General features: G+C 46.9%; 2 protein-coding genes across 2 annotated transcripts; both read left to right on the top strand.

Annotated features, from left to right (window-relative positions):
• The first annotated feature begins 1,393 nt into the window (after positions 1 to 1,393).
• TMEM217 (transmembrane protein 217) lies at positions 1,394 to 2,254 on the top strand. The gene has a single exon (XM_074333991.1). The coding sequence runs from the start codon at positions 1,394 to 1,396 to the stop codon at positions 1,970 to 1,972; it is 579 nt and encodes a 192-aa protein (XP_074190092.1). The 3' UTR covers positions 1,973 to 2,254.
• A 5,600-nt stretch (positions 2,255 to 7,854) lies between these two features.
• On the top strand, positions 7,855 to 9,095 carry TMEM217B (transmembrane protein 217B). The gene has a single exon (XM_074333990.1). The coding sequence runs from the start codon at positions 7,858 to 7,860 to the stop codon at positions 8,413 to 8,415; it is 558 nt and encodes a 185-aa protein (XP_074190091.1). The 5' UTR covers positions 7,855 to 7,857; the 3' UTR covers positions 8,416 to 9,095.
• Positions 9,096 to 20,310: the final 11,215 nt, after the last annotated feature.

Raw genomic sequence — 20,310 nt, 5'->3', positions numbered from 1 at the left:
CATTAGCATATATCCTCAGAGCAACATTGATTTCAATGCTTTCTTACCTGTCCCAGTTCTTAAACTCCTATAGACTTTGGCTTTCTACCTCTTACCTGCTACCTTTTCAGTACTTCTGTGCTCTTAAGACTATTTTAAAACTATTTTATCCAGCATTTTTAGTTGTTTTTAGCAGCAAGTTGGCCCTTGTGGGGACAGAGCCCCAAAGTGCAGTTTCCAGGCTCTTGGCCTCACGTAGAAAGGTGCTGGCTAAACTGTGATTGCATGGCCATCAGCTGTGGCTAGTTGGCTGTCAGCTGTAACCAGTGAGCCATTGGCCACTAATATAGCTGCTGTGGCTACTCTAGTAGCAAAATGGGGGCTAGCAAGAAGATGGTGGCTGGCAAGAGCAGATTGCAGAGTGGCGGATGCCGCCAGCGAGAATATAGTAGTATGACTCCCCTACTTATGTCTCCATAGGTGTTCCTTTTTGGCCTCACCATATCCTGCATTCTTATGTGGGGAGCAGGAGCAGAGACCCCACCTGCCGCCCCACACGACAAATGGCGTAGCGAGCAGGGTGCCCCTCATGACAGCCCCCAAATCCTAACCAATCAGAAATCCCTCTACTTTTTAAAATTTTTTCATTGTTTTATTTTCTTCCTTCTATTTTTTGTTGTTCTTATTGTTGTTGTTTTTCCCTAACTTCTTGAGTTGAACACTAAGCTCATTATTGCTTTTTCTTTTCTATTACAAGGCTATTGTATCCTAAGGCTCTCAATGTTCTTTAAAGTACACCTTTCATTGTATTCCTTAAGTTTTGATTTGTAGTGGGGGAGTGATTACTCAAAACCCCCTGTTTTCATCAACTTCTTACCCCAGCAGGGCGATTGTACTGCCCAGATTTTTCTCCTAAGGACACCTGCACTCAAGGTTGAACAAGTGCCGCCAATTTCCCCATGAGGGGGCAGCAATGGTTGCCCAAGGCAAAGCCAGGAAAGATCATTTAAACTACCTTTTTCTGCTCAGTGTTTTCCAATCCTGGCTACATATGAAAATCACTAGGAAGTTTTGAAAAATTCTGACATTTGGGACCCACCTAGAAAATGTTCTAATTGGTCTGAGATAGGGCCTGGGCCTCCTACTTTCAGTGATTTTAATGTGAAGACAGGTTGAGAACCACTCCTGTAATTGATCTCCTCGCTGCCACTAGACTGCATCCTCCCTCCTCCCCACTCCCACTCCCAATCAATTGTAAATAGTCTTCTGTCTTCCTACAGTTATTTCCTGGTTTCATATTTCTCTCTGTCATTTCCTTTAGGACTGGAGGCAGACACCCTGGTCATTTAATTTGCCATATGGATAGGAACCAGAATTCCCCCTTATATTGTTTGTCTCCACAGGCATTCTCAGCATGAGACAGAAACACTGGTGTGGGATGACCGCCAAAACAGGCACCGTGTTAGCAGGGGTTTTTACCATCGTAGCCACTGACATGTACCTCATCTTCGAACACAAGCCACTGAGGAGCAGCAATTGCACTGAAGTTGACCAATGGAACGAGAGCGTAATTCTCCTGATATGTCAGTTCCTCATCTGTTGGAGTTTGAATATCGTCCTCTTCCTGTCTTGCATCACCATCATCATCAGCTGCTTGCTCATATACTCAGTATACACCCAGATGTGCAGGGGCTTGGTGATCTACACCATCTGGATCTTCTTCTATGAAACTGTAAACATCGTACTACAAATCCTTACCAACAACGACACCAGCATTGGGGAGGTCAGAGTCATGCGCTGGTTTGGCTTGGTGTCCCGTGTATTCATGCACTGTTTCTGGATGTTCTTTGTCATCACTTATGCCCACATAATCTACAAAAGTAAAGCCCAGGGCAATATAATTTTCTACAACAGACGTATTTCTGCAGGCAGTAGAGAGTTCCCACGGCGGAAATCAAAGATAATCAACTTTACCCGCCACTATAATGAATAATGTTGGCCCTTTTCTCTGCTCTGAGCAGTTGATCTCCCAGGTTCTCATAATAGCTCTATTTCCCATCTCTTTCACTTTGCTGGTCTATTCAAGTAGAGACCCTACTGCCACCCTTTTGGCCAATGTGGAGAGAAATCCTGCTCACAGAGGATGGTTACTTAAAGGACATTGTCATTTATCAAGCACTCCTGGAGTTCTCCTTCCTTTTCTGGTCAGTACCCCCTTCCTGGTCAAAATAAAAAGGGCAAGGGAGTGAAATGAAGCGAATTGCAGTCAGGCAATCCTTTCACCTCAGTATGTCTTCATCAGCCTTCAACCTGGAGCTCTCTAATGTAACCCTGGGAGAGGTGTATCTGTATGTGTACCTCAGATTGCATAAAGGATTCTGTCGGTGACTTTGTGCTATAGTTTTTCTCCCTGTGTCCTCTATGCTAGATTCCAGATAAGTAAAAGAATAAAAATAGAGAAAAATCATTCTTCCTTTTCTGTTTTGAATGCCACCCTTTCCAAATTTGTCAAATAGTGCAAAAGACACTTACTGGTTAATCAAAAGGTACTTGCTAAACTTTTCTGTGTCTGGACACTGGAGGAAGATGCAACAAAAGTATAAGATTTGAGGCCTGACCTTGAGGGTTTTGCAGTTATGCATCACTTAGCCAACCATATAAGACAGTACTATTACACATTATCACAGATCAAGAAACTTCACTTTGGGGCCGGTTCAGTGGTTCAGGCGGTTGGAGCTCCATGCTCCTAACACTGAAAGCTGCCGGTTTGATTCCCACATGGGCCAGTGGGCTCTCAACCACAAGGATGCCAGTTCGGCTCCTCGACTCCCACAAGGGATGGTGGGCTCCACCCCCTGCAACTAAGATTGCACACGGCACCTTGAGCTGAGCTGCCTCCCGAATGGCTCAGTTGGTTGGAGGGCATCCTCTCAACCACAAGGTTGCCAGTTCAACTCCCACAAGGGATGGTCTGCGCCCCCTGCAACTAGCAACGGCAACTGGACCTGGAGCTGAGCTGCGCCCTCCACAACTAAGACTGAAAGGACAACAACTTGAAGCTGAACAGCACCCTCCACAACTAAGATTGAAAGGACAACAAATAGACTTGGAAAAAATCTGGGAAGTACACACTGTTCCCCAATGAAGTCCTGTTCTCCTTCCCCAATAAAATCTTAAAAAAAAAAAAAAAAAGAAACTACACTTTGCGTTCAGATTTAGAAACTGTGAGAGCAGCTTAAGCCAGGATAGAAGACAAATTAAGCAAACATCGGTGACATCATAGGAATGGCAGCAGCCAAGAGGACTTTTTGAGTTCTCCTCCGGAGCTTACCATAAACTGAACATCTATAACCCAACAAAGGACTCTCTGCTCATCACACAGAACAACTAAGAGACTCGTACAAGAATTACTTGAAGGGCCCAGCTCAAGAGGCACAAGATTCAACACATCCAGAGGCCAACTCCAGACCAAACCAGAGTACTGCCAGGTTTGACCTACAAGTGACCCACCCAGAGGGAATCCTCTACAGGCACAAGAGCCCATAGAGGCCAAGCCTCATTTAAGCGGTCAACCTTCACACTGCAGAACATCCTGCTGTGGGCAGAGCCAACTCTCACAACTAGTCAGCCTAGAAGTCAAACCCACCTACTCACAAGCTAAAAGCAATTAAAGATCAACTTTAACAGGACAATATACACAAGAGTCACCTTTGGAGGACACGCAGAGGAGAAGAAAGAAGTGGTGCAAGTCAAATATAAAGGACACATACTACATAAGATAACCCAGCAAAAACTAAGAACCTAGGGGATCTACATAACACATCGAAGCAAACACAGAGAGTCAGCCAGAATGGGGAAACAAAGAAACATGTCCCAAATAAAAGAACAGAAGAAACCTCCAGAAGTGGAACCAAATGAAACAGAGGTAACCAACCTATCAGAGACAGAGTTCAGAACACTGATGATAAGAATGTTTAGGGAGCTTAATGATGATATAAAGAAGGATAGAGAAATCATAATGAACAACCAGCTAGAACTAAAGAACACAATTACTGAAATAAAGAACTCACTTGAAAGAATTACCAGCAGGTTAGATGAAGCAGAGGATCGAATCAGCGACTTAGAAGACAAGTTAGCAGAGATCACACAAACGGAACAACAAAAAGAAAAAAGAATAGAAAACAATGAAGATGGTTTAAGAGACTTTTGGAACTATTCCTTCAAAACAGCCCAAATTTGATTGAATTAGTCTGTAGAGCAATTTATGCCAGGATATTATTGAAAACAATACAGCAATCAGCCAGCAATTATGGACCTTAACAGTGGGGATATAGTCAGGAAAAGAGAGGAAAGGGCTCTGCCAAAACCACTATCATCCTGGAGTGACTAGGGGCATACCAAAAGCTGCACCTCCAAAGAAGCAACATCAGAACCTTCACACTGTGCAATGTTGGGTTTGGGGGTGGGTAGGATTTAATTTACTAAAATAATCCAGTCATTTACTAAACAAGAAAATAACAATAACAAGTCTGGTGGAGGGTTGGGGTGTCTCTGTACCCAACATTGCTATAATGTCTTATCTAAAACACCCAATTTCTAACAAAACAAACAAAATTACAAGACATGCAAAGAAACAGAAAATGAAATATAACCCACACACCTGAAAAAAAAAGCAGGCAACAAAAACTTCCTGTAAGAGTGAGAAGATACCATATATCACAGAAAAAGTCTTTAAAATCGCCATTACAAGTATTTTTAAATAACTAAAGGAAACCATGATTAAAGAAGTGAAGTAAAATATAATGACAATGTCACATCAAAGAGAGAATATCAATAAAGAGATAGAAATTATAGAAAAGAACCAAATGGAAATTCTTGAGCTGAGAAGTGTAATAACTGAAATGAGGAATCCACTAGAGAAGCTCAACAATAGATTTGAACTGGCAGAAAAAAGAATTAGTGAACTTGAAGGTAGATGACAGAGATTATGCAATCTAAATAACAGAGAAAAAAAGATGATGAAAAATAAGCAGAGCCTCAGAGGAACATGGGACATTATTAAGCATAGCAACCAAAATATGCATAAAGGTAGTATTGGAAGGAGAGGAGAGAGAAAAAGGAACAGAAAAAATATTTGATGAAATAATGACTGAAAACTTCCCAAATTTATTGAAAGACTCTTACCTACATATCGTCAGCCTGACAAACTCCAAGTAGGATGAATACAAAGGATCCACAAACAGACACTGCCTAGTAAAAGTGCTCAAGTCAAAAACAAGAAGAAAATGTTGAAAGCAGCAAGAAAAAAAATGTCTTGTCACTTATAAGGGAATCCCAATAAGATTAACAGCTGATTTCTCCGCAAAAACAATGGAGGCCAGCAGGCAGTAAAACATATTGAAAGTGCTTTCAAGAACCCACTGTTAACAAAGATTCCTGTATCCAGCAAAGCTGTATTTCAAAAACAAAGGCTCAGATTCTCTCTGAGTTTCTACGTTGTTTGCTGGAGGTGACTTCAGAGTAGATAAGTCTATTTGGATGTCCCAGGGGAACTCAGACCACCCATTTCCCAAGCTGTCCTCCGCCTCATGTCCCCCACCCTGATCTTAAGTGTGCTCCTGCCACCAGGCTCCCCACCTCAGTGAATGGGCCCCCCTCTACCCAGGTTCTCATTCCACCTCTCACAGCCCCAATCCCCAAATGTTAAACATTTGCCAGGGATGAAGTTCCTCCCTCTCTGCCCAGTCAATACCCACACCCCTCAAGACACAAGTTCAATGATTGCCTCCTCTGGAAAAGCCTCTTCTGAGTCACATTCTGGATTAGATCTTGTTGTTACATCTTGAGGATGCTCACCACTTCCTCCACGGCATTTATCACATTGCACTGTAAGTTTTCTTTTCCTTAAAAAACTTTTAAAACAGCATTTTTTCATTTGTTTTTTTAATTTGTCTAACTTCCTCACCAGAATGTTTACCTGTGTATCTCTAGTACCGAGCTCAGTACCTGGCACATACTAGATGCTCAGTAGATGTTTGCAGAATGAGCACTGAATGAATAGAATGTACCAGACGAACTCAATAGGAGGCAGAAAGAAAAGTTAGGTGGTTATTACAGTGACCCAGGAGGGAGATGACAGGACCAAAACCAAGGCTGGGACAGCAGGGATGCGGAAACAATGGGATTTATAAAGACATTGACTTGAAATCTGCAACAATATTAAGCCTGTGTGGTTTGGGCCCTGTTTTGGGGTTGGTACAGGAGAGCACCCTGGGGGAGTGGCTGCTCTGTGAGCAGGTTCAGGTGGTGGGGACAGGGCAGTGTCAGCACAGCCCTCCACCGCCAGCACCCTGCCTCTCCCACCCCACCTGGGACCTTTCAGGGGCTCGGGTGCAGCCAGAGGTCTGTGTATCAAGGACTAAACTTTGCAGTCATACAGAGTTGGGAGGATAATGAGGAATAAGGTATGAGAATATTTGGAGTAAACCTTGAAAACATTAGATTCAGTGAAATAAGCCAGACACAAGAGGACCAATACTGTGTGATTCCCCTTCTAGGAGGTACTTAGAGTCGTCCCATTCACAGGGACAGAAAGTAAAATGGTGGTTCACAAGGGCTGGGGAGAGCAGGGAATGGGAGTTAGTATTCGCTGAGTACAAAGTGTTTCTTGGGGAATATAAAAAATCTGGAGATGGGTGGTGGTAATGGTTGCGCAATATGAATGTACTTAATGCCATTGAATTGAATTGTACACTTCAAAAGGGTTACATGGTAAAATGTGTTATGTACATTTTACCACAATAAAAAGACTGCTACTGACAAAATAAAAAGAAAATAATATTTGAGAATGATAGAGTGAGTGAGGAGAAGGCTGGAGGGAGGTTGATGGCAGCCCGTCTGAGCTCTGACAGGACTAAACCGGAACCCTGTTCAAAGTCACCTCAGAAAGAGGCCACGTCAGGCCTCCAACCACTGAAAGCATGCCAACTCAAGGACTGCATGTTCTCCTGGTGTGTGACTGTCTCCTTTCCCTCTCCCCTCGCAGCGCCATCAGTGAAGAGGAGGGAGCTTTGTTCTGGAGTTGTCCGACTTGGGAGCCGGTACAGTGATTTGGGCTGGGAGGGCTGTTTACACTGGGGCCCAGCCTATCCCAGCTTTGGGCCCTCTGTAATAGACATGCCCTCAGCAGGGTCTGCCTGGGCTCTAGGCATGTCCTCGTGGCTCCAGCCAGCCTCTACACTTCAGGTCTAACCTAGGTTGCAGCTGGAGGTCTGCCTGCTGGTGGTGGCTTATTGTTAAGGCAACTTCGCCCTGGGCAGAGAAGATAGAATGTCGGAACCTTACCCCATTCTACACACTGCTGGCTGAACCCTGACTTGGGACAAGTCTGGGTCAGGCCCAGGGAACAAAGCAGGGAAATTTCATTCCTGAGGGCTTGGAAGGAAAGACAGGGCGTCTGGGGGAGGGTCGGGATGATTCCAGGTCCCCGGGGAGCCACACTAGTTTCCTGACTTCAGACAGGCAAACATCCCAGAGAGGAGCCCAGGACTGACGCTATCGTTATTCCAGACACAGGACCTTCCTAATTCCCACAACCTGACGCTGACGGGAGCACCCTTTTCGCTCCCTTAAAGCACAGCTCCAGCCGGAGCAGCAGAGCTGGGAGCTTCCTGATGATGTGGTCACCTGAGCAGGGATCAGACCCCATGTCCCCATCCAGTGTCCTGTCCATGTCCACAAGCCATGATTACTCTGAGCTCCCCCATTTATATCGAGTGGCTTGGGGAATTTGGGGGCTGGCTCTGCCATCTTGTTACATCTCTCCACGATGTTTTCTGTTTCTTTCTGCAGGAGATAGTCTGGTAAAACAAGCATAAAATGAGTGACAAGATGTTCTCCCTTTTGGTGGGGATCTTCTCCATCCTCAGCACCATCCAGTTCCTCATCTTTGACTTGAACGAGGTTATAATCCTTGACTACGAGGCCCAGTTCAGCATCTACATGGACGCAAAGCCTGGGGTAGACTCCTGGGTCCTCATTCACAAAAAGAACATCAGCACTGGCCTAGCTACCCTCACCATCATGGTCAGCTTCTTGCTCCTGTATTGCAGCCACACCAGGAACTACGTGGGGCTGCTGTGCTACGCCCTGTGGATCGTCGCCTACGAGCTCACCAGCTTCTCCATGGTCTTGCTCATCAACAAGAATATCAAAGAGCAGTTCAAGGAGCTGAGTTACATGCACTTGATCTTCCAAATCTCCAGAATGCTCCTGCACTTCTTCTGTCTGCCCTTTATCATCAAATATACGTACACCCTTTATAAGGCCCCCAAGACTTCCGGCAAGATCAGCCGCCGCAGACGCTCCTCCCTCAGTACAATTGACTACTCGTGGTCAACTGGTGAGCTGGGAACGTTGTACCGCAAGTTAAACTGAACCGTGCCAGGAAGAAGAAAGAGAAGGGGACAGTGCTCCCCAACAATGGAGCCCCCTTTCCCTGGCTGCCTTCTGTTGATTCTGCTTGCCTTTTTGGGGTTCTCGAGTTTTACTCACATTAAGAGTGATTCTTGGCGGTGGGAGGGTTTCACGGACCAATGTTTTCGCATTGAATTACATACTGCCTTTGCGCTTGCTTAGCCATCTCATTGGTGCATGCTGTTGTCTCTCATGGTCCCCTCCTCTCTGCATGTCCTCAGTTTCTAATTTTTCTCTTGGGAATTGATTGTCCACAATTGCCTGGTTCTGCTGAGTCTTGCTGAGTCCTTTTAGAGCAGTGCTGTGCAGTAGAAATTTCTGTGTGGATAGAAATGTTCTGTCTCTGTGCCGACCACTAGCTACATATCGTCACTAAGTACTTGGAGTGTGGCTATTACAACCCAGGAATTTTATTCAATTTTCATTTATTTTAATGTCAGTTGCCACATTTGGCTGACTGGCTCGTAGCTACCATATTGGACACACAGTAATGTAATATGGAGCATCGTTGTTTTGTTTTTTTATAAATTTTATTGGGGATATTGGGGAACAGTGTGTCTCTGCAGGGCTCATCAGCTCCAAATTGTTGTCCTTCAATCTAGTTGTGGAGGGCGCAGCTCACTGGCCCTTATGGGAATCGAACTGGCAACCCTGTTGTTCAGAGCTCGCGCTCTCACCAACTGAGCCATCCAGCTGCCCTTGGAGCCTCGTTTGACTTCTGCATATAACCTCTGAAAGAACACTTTTCCAGCATCATGCATCACTCTGTGTGCCTCATACTTTTCAGAAAGCAGTTCCTCGTGTTGGTTCATAACATGGCAAAAAGAAAGATCCAGAATTTCTCAATTTAAGCACTATTAACATTTTGGACTGGATAATTCTGTCTTGTAGGGAGGGCAGTTCTGCATATTGTAGGATGTTTAGCAGCATCCTGGCCTCTGCCCACGAGATGCCACAAGCAACCTTGTCACAACCAAAAATATCTCATTGCCAAATGTTTCCTGGGGGCAAAGTTGTCCCCAGTCGAGAACGATTATTTTAAAACAATGCACCACAGCGTTGAGAGCTGGCATATCACTGCTGTTGACTAATGAAGAGCATCTTTTGCTGAGAGCTCTTTACATTCACCACCTTGTGTAGTTTTAATCCTGATGTTTCCATTTTATGGTTTGATGAAGCTGAGACTCAAAATGCTTAAGTGATGCCATCAAGGTCACACAGTAGCAAAAGCAGGATTTGAATCCAGATCATCTGACTTCATACACGAATGTCCTACTTGGTTCCCTGAAGCACTCTTACTTTTACCAAGATAAAAAAGAGGAACCTCCTTTTAGGATATTTCCTTTTCCTTCAAAAATGTTGGGAGTGAAGTCAAAGGACATTGTTTTGACCACACTCCCCCCAACCATGAGCATAATGACAGTAGCCCACTTTTACTGAACACTTAATTAGTGCCGGGTACTATTCTAACAGTTCACTCAATTCTTCCCATCACCCTGTGCGAGTTGGATCCAGGCCAGTTCCCAAAATGACCACCAGATGGCAGTCAGCAATAAGTTTTTGCTTAGCGCTGTTTAAGGCTTTGGCCAGATCCTCTGGGGATAGCTGATTTGAGATTCAGGGAGCCTCAAGCTGATGACTGAGGACTAATAGTGTGGGTCCCTGCCCTAGTCACACAAGGCATGACTGTGACTTGTTGGTACCAGAAACAAAAAATGAAACCTGAGCACACCAGGGTTCTTTATGATTCCCCATCCCAGCTGAGGTGGTGGAGGTGAGATTGTGATACTGGAGACTTGTGACTAGAAGAGGTGGAGGAAGAAGCTGCGTTCCAAGAACCAGCTCAGCTAAGAGCTTCCTGATGCAGGAAAACTTAAAACGCTCAGATACAAGGCTGTGCGCCCCTTTACACCAACACTTCTCGAACGTGTTTGCACCTGCCTCCACTTCCTGGTTTCCCATTCTCTCTAGAACCCCCTTCACTCCACTGAGCATGGTGATCTCCACACTGCCCAATACTATGTTCATTCCCCCGCCTTCTCTTGCCAGGCCTCTCAGTGGCTTTTGGCCAGCGGATCCCTCCCTGTCCTGAAAACAGTTTTCTCTTTTGGCCTATGGAATACCAAGCCTGCCACTCTCTGTTCTCCACCTCCCTTGCTGGCCTTCCCCCTCCATCACTTTTGCAGGCTCCTTCTCGTCTCCCTGACCTGCAAACATTGCAGTGCTCGGGTTCCGTCGCTGGTCCCCTTCTCTCCTATGTCTCTCTCTCCCAGCTCTCCTCACCCAGGCCCGTTGCGATAACCGCCATATGACATTTCCAGTCTGGACCTCTTCCCTGAACTGGGCACTAGATCCAATTGCTTCCTTGCTATAGCAGGCACCTCTAAGATGGTTCCCGATGATGCCAACTGGTATTCACAGTCATCACCTCCCCTTAAAGGTGGGCTGGACCCAGTGACCTTCATCTAACAAAGAAAGAACAGCAGAAGTGATGGGATATCACCTCCAAGATTAGGTTACAAAAGGCGGTGGCCGGTGCTGCTTGCTCTCTCCGAGGGAAACCAGCGGCCATGTTAGGAGCATCAGGATGGAGAGAGCGGCATGGCCAGGAAGTGACATGTCCAGCCAACAGCCCCCAAGGACCTGAATTCTGCCAAAAGCCACATAAGTGAACTTGGAAGCAGATCCCCCCCCAGTCAAGTCATGAGGTGACCACAGCTTTGGTTGAACACCTGGACTACAGCTAGAGTACCTATGCAAGCCGTACCTGGGTACCTGACCCACAGAAACCGTGACAAAATAAACATGCATTCTCTTAAGCTGCTAAGTTTTGGAGTAATTTGCTACACAGCAATCGATATCTAGTCCATGTTACTTACACCTCTACATTAGTGCCCGGTAGCCATCTCAAAACTTGTCCTAACTCACGGTCGTGGTTTTCTCCCATAAAACCGCCCTGGCTCCCAGTCTTTCCCACCTCTACCCTCCATTTTCTCAGGTCAAAGACACAGGTCTCTCTCTCTCAGCTTTTACCCAACCCCCAAAAACCCTATCAGCTTCGTCTTCAAAGCAGACTCAGGTCACCGTCACCCTAGTCCAAGCCATCACCATCACCATGCCCAGGCTATTGCAGTAGCAGTGTCCTAACTGGTCTCCCCAGTGCTGCCCTTGTTCCCTTTATGGTCAGTTCTCTCCCCAGCAGCTGAAGGGCTCCTGTTTGAAACCTTAGATCATATCTCTTCTCTACTCCCGCTACTCACTTAGATGCTAAGTGATTCAGTTCCTTATCATCCCTCCAATCTCCTTTCTAACCACTTTGTCCTCCCTCCTGCTCCAGCCACCCTGGCCTCCTCCAATTCCCCTTACATACCCAGCACAGTCCAGCCTCAGGACCTTTGCACTTGCTGTTCCTTCAGCCTGGAATATTCTTACTCCAGATAACCACTGGCTTCCTCTTTTGTTTCAAAAGTCATCAGAGAGGTCTTTCCTACCAACCTATGTGAAGCAGCCCCTCACTACCCCATTCTTCTCTAACCCACTTATCCTGCTTTACTTTTTCATAGCACATATTATCACCTGACTTACTATAAATAGTTATCTCCCCCAGCCCCGAAAATATGAGCACCATATTGTCTTCATTGCTGTTTTCCCAGCACCTAGAACAACACCTGGCACATAGCAAATGCTCAACAAATATTTGTGGAATGAGTAACACAGACCCTCAGCAGAAGAGAACAGCCGGTTGTTCCTTGTTTTCCAAATGGTGGTTACGGTGGATGGGCTGGTGAGGGGCAAATTCCTACAGTTCTTTGGCCTCCTCTTCCTCCTCCCTTCTTCTCTCACTCATTTCTGGGATCTCTCATGAGGACTGTAAAGAGTCACAGGTGGGAAAATACCCACAAAGGATCCAATTTCAGCTTCCTTGTCCCTTTCCTCTTCCTAACCCTTTCCCCTCACAGCAGCTGCAGACACTAGAAACACCGCGCTCCCCAAGCCTGAAACAAGGCTTTGGGACAGTGCAGGTGTCCCCGGGAAGGGCAATACTCTGAGAGCTGTCACCCACCCCTGTGAAGAGCTCCAGCTTTCCATCCTCCCTTTCTTCACCAGTTTTACTGAGTGTCTACTGTGTAGCAGAGCCTAAGCTAGGAAGTGTGGTGTCATGCAGGGTCTCAGCTCCCGCTCCCCACACAAGAATGCAGGATATGGTGAGGCCAATAGGAACACCCACGGAGCCATGGATAGGGAGTTCATACCACTATATTCTCGCTGGCAGCTCGGTTGGAGACACAGGAAGTAGGATCAACACGATCCGCAATCCACTGTCCGCTTCTCCGCCAACCAACCCACCCCCTTGCCAGCGTAGCCGCAGCAGTTATATTAGTAGCTAATGGCTAAGCAGTTACAGCTGATGGCCATCTACTACCTGAGCCAGCACCTTTCCACGTGAGGTCGAGAGCCTGGAAACTGCTCTCCTGGCTCTGTCTCCACATATGGAAGACCGTGGAAAGCAAGACACAGCCCATATTCATTCCCAGGAGCTCCCAGCCTAAGGGGCTGGGTCACTCAGGACCATTTTCACCCAGTATAATGGGTGCTGGGGGAAGTGCTGGGGGACACTGTAGGAGTCCCAACTCTTGGAGGGTGGAGAGTCAGGGAAGTCTTCCTGAAGGAGGAGATCTTTAAGCTGAGTCCTGGAAGAGAGTGTGATTTAGCCCTGAGAAGGGAGGGGAGGCAATGGAAAGGTGGGAGCCTGAGAAGGTGCTAATACCCTTGGGAAAGTAACGCTGTAAACTCTTATCTGTCATGTCCACCTCAGGGTGAAGGGGCTCTGTGCAAGGGATGATGCTCTCAAGAGGAAGCAAGCAGGCAGTAACTTCCCCAGAGAGAAGAGCGTCTCCCCTTTTCCCACGGCCTCTGCTGGCTGTTCCCAGGAGGTGCGTGCTCTTCAGTATACATCGCTGAGTGTTTTGAGCATCTTTCCCACCTCACTGCTGTCACCTGGAACTCCAAATTTCCTCTGTCCACAGCAACTTTAAGCTCAATCAGCTGTCCCTGAATCTTTTTTAGCTGATCTGCAAAAGAGAGTGCAGTGCCTGCAGGCTGCTCGTCTCCTTGAGCCATAGCCACTAAAGGAGAGTTTTTGTCCCTATCATATTTGGCTGCTTCATCTTTTAATTTTTTTTGATCCTGAGGGTTTAAATCTTCCCGGTGCTCGACCGGAGCTTCCTGACAAACAGGCTCTTTGTTAACTTTAAGAACTCCCTCTAACAACTTTGCGCCCCCTCCCTCCTTCTCTCTCTCTGCCGGAGAAGCGGCAGAAGCGGCAGATGGGAGAATTTTTTCGTTTTCAGCTTGTTTCACTTTCTCTAGCTTGCAGCCCTTTTGTTTAAGTCCATGGGCAGCATAATAATCTTGTAACTGTTTTTCCACCTTTCTTTTGCAATTTTTATAAAACTTGTCTAACTGTTCTCTGCTCACCCGACTGCCACGGGCGGTAAGCAACTTCTTAAGTCCTCTAACATACAGGTCCTTGCTGCTGGCGTGACCCATCCTTTTTCCCTAACTCGGCCCTTCTTTCAAACAAAGAAAAACACTCAGGTGTCCGTCTGGCCGTGTCCCTTGCGGGGCCAAATCCGTCTTAGCTAGAGGCGCGCCGGTATAATCCCCCGGCCAGGTGGGTTGTAAAGCCCAGTCGCCGTTATGCCGTATGACAGAACCGGAACCGCAGGTTAGGACCCAATCAAGCTCCGTAACACAAAGTCGTGGAGCTATCACTCACTCACACACTCATTCGACCGAGGGGACAGTGCCTTGCTCACCGTGCATCCACTGATTAGCTCCAATGAGCTGGGCCCTTGCCACACGGTGTTCCTCACTATTACCCCTATATTCAGTCCCTGTTCGGGCGCCACTTGCAGCGGGCCAGCCGCCACGAGTCGAACGGTTCCTGACAAGGGGAGTGGGAATGAAAAAAGGCACTCACACTTTGATGATGGCGATCGCGGACCCCAGTGTTCCTGGAGACGCTGAGTTTATTCTGTCCCCAGAATTTATACCTTCTGTGGACGTGCAGTTTAACAAGTACAAAAATGCATTACCTAGTTAACAGTAAAACTTTAACTTTAACACAGGAGACACAAAATTTACTGAAACTCCCAAATGTAATTATCTTATCAATAGCCCTGATAGGCATCAGCCTTCTGTTCTGGGAACTGGCCACTCCCACCACATTCCTGAGCAGCATGCAAGCTCTCTCCAGATGCAGGCAGAGACAATTGCTTCAGTGGGAGGAAATAGGTTAAGTATAAACTGAGCCATTAAGGCTTTAAAGTTAACTGCAACCATGGCTCCCCACACCCCCTCCATCACTTTTGCAGGCTCCTTCTCGTCTCCCTGACCTGCAAACATTGCAGTGCTCGGGTTCCGTCGCTGGTCCCCTTCTCTCCTATGTCTCTCTCTCCCAGCTCTCCTCACCCAGGCCCGTTGCGATAACCGCCATATGACATTTCCAGTCTGGACCTCTTCCCTGAACTGGGCACTAGATCCAATTGCTTCCTTGCTATAGCAGGCACCTCTAAGATGGTTCCCGATGATGCCAACTGGTATTCACAGTCATCACCTCCCCTTCAAGGTGGGCTGGACCCAGTGACCTTCATCTAACAAAGAAAGAACAGCAGAAGTGATGGGATATCACCTCCAAGATTAGGTTACAAAAAGACGGTGGCCGGTGCTGCTTGCTCTCTCCGAGGGAAACCAGCGGCCATGTTAGGAGCATCAGGATGGAGAGAGCGGCATGGCCAGGAAGTGACATGTCCAGCCAACAGCCCCCAAGGACCTGAATTCTGCCAAAAGCCACATAAGTGAACTTGGAAGCAGATCCCCCCCCAGTCAAGTCATGAGGTGACCACAGCTTTGGTTGAACACCTGGACTACAGCTAGAGTACCTATGCAAGCCGTACCTGGGTACCTGACCCACAGAAACCGTGACAAAATAAACATGCATTCTCTTAAGCTGCTAAGTTTTGGAGTAATTTGCTACACAGCAATCGATATCTAATCCATGTTACTTACACCTCTACATTAGTGCCCAGTAGCCATCTCAAAACTTGTCCTAACTCACGGTCGTGGTTTTCTCCCATAAAACCGCCCTGACTCCCAGTCTTTCCCACCTCTACCCTCCATTTTCTCAGGTCAAAGACACAGGTCTCTCTCTCTCAGCTTTTACCCAACCCCCAAAAACCCTATCAGCTTCGTCTTCAAAGCAGACTCAGGTCACCGTCACCCTAGTCCAAGCCATCACCATCACCATGCCCAGGCTATTGCAGTAGCAGTGTCCTAACTGGTCTCCCCAGTGCTCCCCTTGTTCCCTTTATGGTCAGTTCTCCCCCCAGCAGCTGAAGGGCTCCTGTTTGAAACCTTAGATCGTATCTCTTCTCTACTCCCGCTACTCACTTAGATGCTAAGTGATTCAGTTCCTTATCATCCCTCCAATCTCCTTTCTAACCACTTTGTCCTCCCTCCTGCTCCAGCCACCCTGGCCTCCTCCAATTCCCCTTACATACCCAGCACAGTCCAGCCTCAGGACCTTTGCACTTGCTGTTCCTTCAGCCTGGAATATTCTTACTCCAGATAACCACTGGCTTCCTCTTTTGTTTCAAAAGTCATCAGAGAGGTCTTTCCTACCAACCTATGTGAAGCAGCCCCTCACTACCCCAGTCTTCTCTAACCCACTTATCCTGCTTTACTTTTTCATAGCACATATTATCACCTGACTTACTATAAATAGTTATCTCCCCCAGCCCCGAAAATATGAGCACCATATTTTCTTCATTGCTGTTTTCCCAGCACCTAGAACAACACCTGGCACATAGCAAATGCTCAACAAATATTTGTGGAATGAGTAACACAGACCCTCAGCAGAAGAGAACAGCCGGTTGTTCCTTGTTTTCCAAATGGCGGTTACGGTGGATGGGCTGGTGAGGGGCAAATTCCTACAGTTCTTTGGCCTCCTCTTCCTCCTCCCTTCTTCTCTCACTCATTTCTGGGATCTCTCATGAGGACTGTAAAGAGTCACAGGTGGGAAAATACCCACAAAGGATCCAATTTCAGCTTCCTTGTCCCTTTCCTCTTCCTAACCCTTTCCCCTCACAGCAGCTGCAGACACTAGAAACACCGCCTCATCCCCCAGCTCCCCAAGCCTGAAACAAGGTTTTGGGACAGTGCAGGTGTCCCCGGGAAGGGCAATACTCTGAGAGCTGTCACCCACCCCTGTGAAGAGCTCCAGCTTTCCATCCTCCCTTTCTTCACTAGTTTTACTGAGTGTCTACTGTGTAGCAGAGCCTGAGCTAGGAAGTATGGTGTCATGCAGGGTCTCAGCTCCCGATCCCCACACAAGAATGCAGGATATGGTGAGGCCAATAGGAACACCCACGGAGCCATGGATAGGGGAGTCATACCACTATATTCTTGCTGGCGGCTCGGTTGGAGACACAGGAAGTAGGATCAACACAATCCGCAATCCACTGTCCGCTTCTCTGCCAACCAACCCACCCCCTTGCCAGCGTAGCCGCAGCAGTTATATTAGTAGCTAATGGCTAAGCAGTTACAGCTGATGGCCATCTACTACCCGAGCCAGCACCTTTCCACGTGAGGTTGAGAGCCTGGAAACTGCTCTCCTGGCTCTGTCTCCACATATGGAAGACCCTGGAAAGCAAGACACAGCCCATATTCATTCCCAGGAGCTCCCAGCCTAATGAGGGGCTGGGTCACTCAGGGCCATTTTCACCCAGTATAATGGGTGCTGGGGGACACTGTAGGAGTCCCAACTCTTGGAGGGTGGAGAGTCAGGGAAGTCTTCCTGAAGGAGGAGATCTTTAAGCTGAGTCCTGGAAGAGAGTGTGATTTAGCCCTGAGAAGGGAGGGGAGGCAATGGAAAGGTGGGAGCCTGAGAAGGTGCTAATACCCTTGGGAAAGTAACGCTGTAAACTCTTATCTGTCATGTCCACCTCAGGGTGAAGGGGCTCTGTGCAAGGGATGATGCTCTCAAGAGGAAGCAAGCAGGCAGTAACTTCCCCAGAGAGAAGAGCGTCTCCCCTTTTCCCACGGCCTCTGCTGGCTGTTCCCAGGAGGTGCGTGCTCTTCAGTATACATCGCTGAGTGTTTTGAGCATCTTTCCCACCTCACTGCTGTCACCTGGAACTCCAAATTTCTTCTAGCAGCCATTATCCCACTGAGGACAGACTTTATTCTGTGTTGATTTCTCCCTATTGGTTTCAAGATGTATAAATGTTTGTCTGTTGTACTTCTTTTTTCCTCACGGCCTCAGGTCTCCATTTCCCCTTCTGCCTTTCCCCCAGAACTCCCCACACCGATTGCTACAGGTTCTTGGCCTTTGAAGCCCTTTTTGCCTTGCTTTGGTCGCATCTGACTATTGTTCTGTACATATGGACTGATGCTTTGCTTTCCCCCCCCCAATCAATTTGCCCATCCAACAAGTGGTCCACGCAGGCCCCTGAGCACCTGCCCCTGGCTGAGGCTGTCACTTGATTCTCCAGACACGTTGCACAGGGCAAGCCACTCATGAAACCCTCCTCAGCTTCCTTCCTTCCTCTTGTCTGCCTTTCATCCCTTCACCAGTTGTTAGTAAAACAGAAACTTGTGTAAATGCTTAAATGTTTGTTTTCGTAAATGAATTAGGATTTTCTCCCCTGGGAAATGGGCTTTAAAAATACCTTCAGACTGTATTAATTTTGTTTCGTAAATAAGCATTTCGCGTGTGTGTACGCGCACGTGTGATTGCATATGTTTGTGTATATGAATGTGTTTGTGGGTGTAGGTATGTGTTTGCATGTTTGTGTATATGTAAAAGGCTGAGTTAGACAATTATTTGGTGATTATAAGAAATAACTTCAGTATTAAAGATATTAAAAAGTCAAACAATTTTCCAAATCTCCTTCTGCCTCCTACCAAGGCTGCCTTTTCCCTTCAAAAAGATATCCCATGAGGGGCAATTCTAGAATGCATCTTACTTAAAGGGGATGTTTGGTTTTTCTCTCCTCCCAGAAAATGCACTGACAAGATGTATTTTCTGAATGAAGTGGAGAACGGAACTTAAAGCCGTCTTGCTTCTCAAACAGAGTTTTAAAGGGACAAAAGATCCCTTTCGAGGGATTGGGAGAAAGTTTGTGAGAAGTAACCAAGCAACTAGGGATGTGATCAGTTCTGCAAACAGATACCTTGTTGCTCCTTTTCAAGAATTCCCAGGCTGAACTTGCTGACTGTGACCCTGACCTCAGCCCCACCCTCCGACTCACCCTCCGACCCAAGGATCTCTTGCATTTTCTGGCCTGATTGAGATGCTTTTATTTAGCATTTGATCACCTTTGCACAATAACCACCCTCCTTCCCCACCTTCTGAGATCCTGGAACGCACCTATGCTTCTTAAACATGTGTATTTATGCCTTCTTTCTTCCTTTCATTTACTCATTCCTCAAAATGCATGACTTGTCAACTATTTACTGGGCATTAAGCTAAGAAGTGAGACAAAAATAAGAAACCAGATGCATCCTTGGCCTTGAATCAAGAAGGGAGCCTGTGAGGGAGTAAATGCAATATAATCAATAAATCGAGTAACAGAGGTAAGTCCAAAGTGCTACATTATCTCTATTTCTCAGTGTTTCATTCAAAAAATGTTTATTGAGCACACGCTGTACATCAGGCTCTATTCTAAATGTTGGAACTATAGAGGTGAAGAAAACAGATGAAGTCCTCCTCTCATGAAACTTACGTTCTAAACAGGGAAGACAAATGATAAGCAAGTGAACATATGTGTCATAATTTCAGCTAGCGATGGGTGTAAAGAAGAAAATGAAGCAAAGGGATATAATACAGTTCTATTCCAGATAGTGAGACTTAGCCGTTCCTAATAATTCCATCCTCTTGTAATTGATTGTTTCAGGAACAGGCCCAAGACCCAGTGGAGAGGGACATCTAGGAGGCCCTTGGAGGAACGTCCATAAGGAATGTCTCTCTGGGGAGGTGACGCTTAACAGGACTGGGAAGATCTGTGGGAAGGGCATTCCAAGCAGAGGGAACAGCAAATGCGAAGTTCCGAGCAGAGGGAGCAAGTTGGTGTGTTCAAGGAACAGTCAGCAAGCCAGGGACTGGGGCGCAGTGAGCAAGGGAAGGGGGATATAATGGATGGACTGCTCCAGCATCCCTTACAGCCCCTCTAATGTGCCGTCCTGTGTCTCAGAGTGGACAACTGTTCCAGACTCCCTTGTAGCTAGGGTCCTATAGACTGGACATAGAGTGTGAACTTGGGAAGGTAGAAGTGAAGCAGAGGCCATCTTCCTGGCCACCTTTGACGGCTGCTGGCAAACAGGGTCATCAAGTCACGCTGTTTCTCTGCAGCAACGTTCCAGTGTTCGGTCACTAACTCTGTGGGCAGCTGTACCTTCCTGATCCCTGGGTTGCTGTGGTGGTGGTATTTTCTTGAAATCAACAGTTCCAGAGGTGACCTCCTGACCCCCACCTGCCTGACAGGGGTAGTGGCAGCAGCTCTCCTGGCAGACAAGTTCAGCCGTGTCATCCAGAAGTCAGTCTGAGGCCCAGCACAAAGCCTCATTTGAAGGAACCAATTCCTTATATTCAATCCCTTTCTTCCTCAAATACTTGGAGTGGTCTCTGGTTTCCTGCAGCTGTTCCTCAGTGGTAGAGGGGTTTGGAAGACCCACCTCTCACCTTTGGGATATCCACCGTTAAATAGAGAAGTACCAGTGTAACCCTACCTTCTGTTTCCCAGGGCAGAACCAACTCCGTATTCATAACAAATCACTTCCCTTCACTACCTCAGG

Source organism: Rhinolophus sinicus, linkage group LG05 (genome assembly GCF_036562045.2).
Source record: "Rhinolophus sinicus isolate RSC01 linkage group LG05, ASM3656204v1, whole genome shotgun sequence".
NCBI lineage: Eukaryota > Metazoa > Chordata > Mammalia > Chiroptera > Rhinolophidae > Rhinolophus > Rhinolophus sinicus.
This window is presented reverse-complemented; position numbering and strand designations above follow the sequence as displayed.

Bases quoted from the DNA above. Each gene is read 5' to 3' on its own strand.
- TMEM217 (XM_074333991.1), top strand. From the start codon at position 1,394: ATGAGACAGAAACACTGGTGTGGGATGACCGCCAAAACAGGCACCGTG.
- TMEM217B (XM_074333990.1), top strand. From the start codon at position 7,858: ATGAGTGACAAGATGTTCTCCCTTTTGGTGGGGATCTTCTCCATCCTC.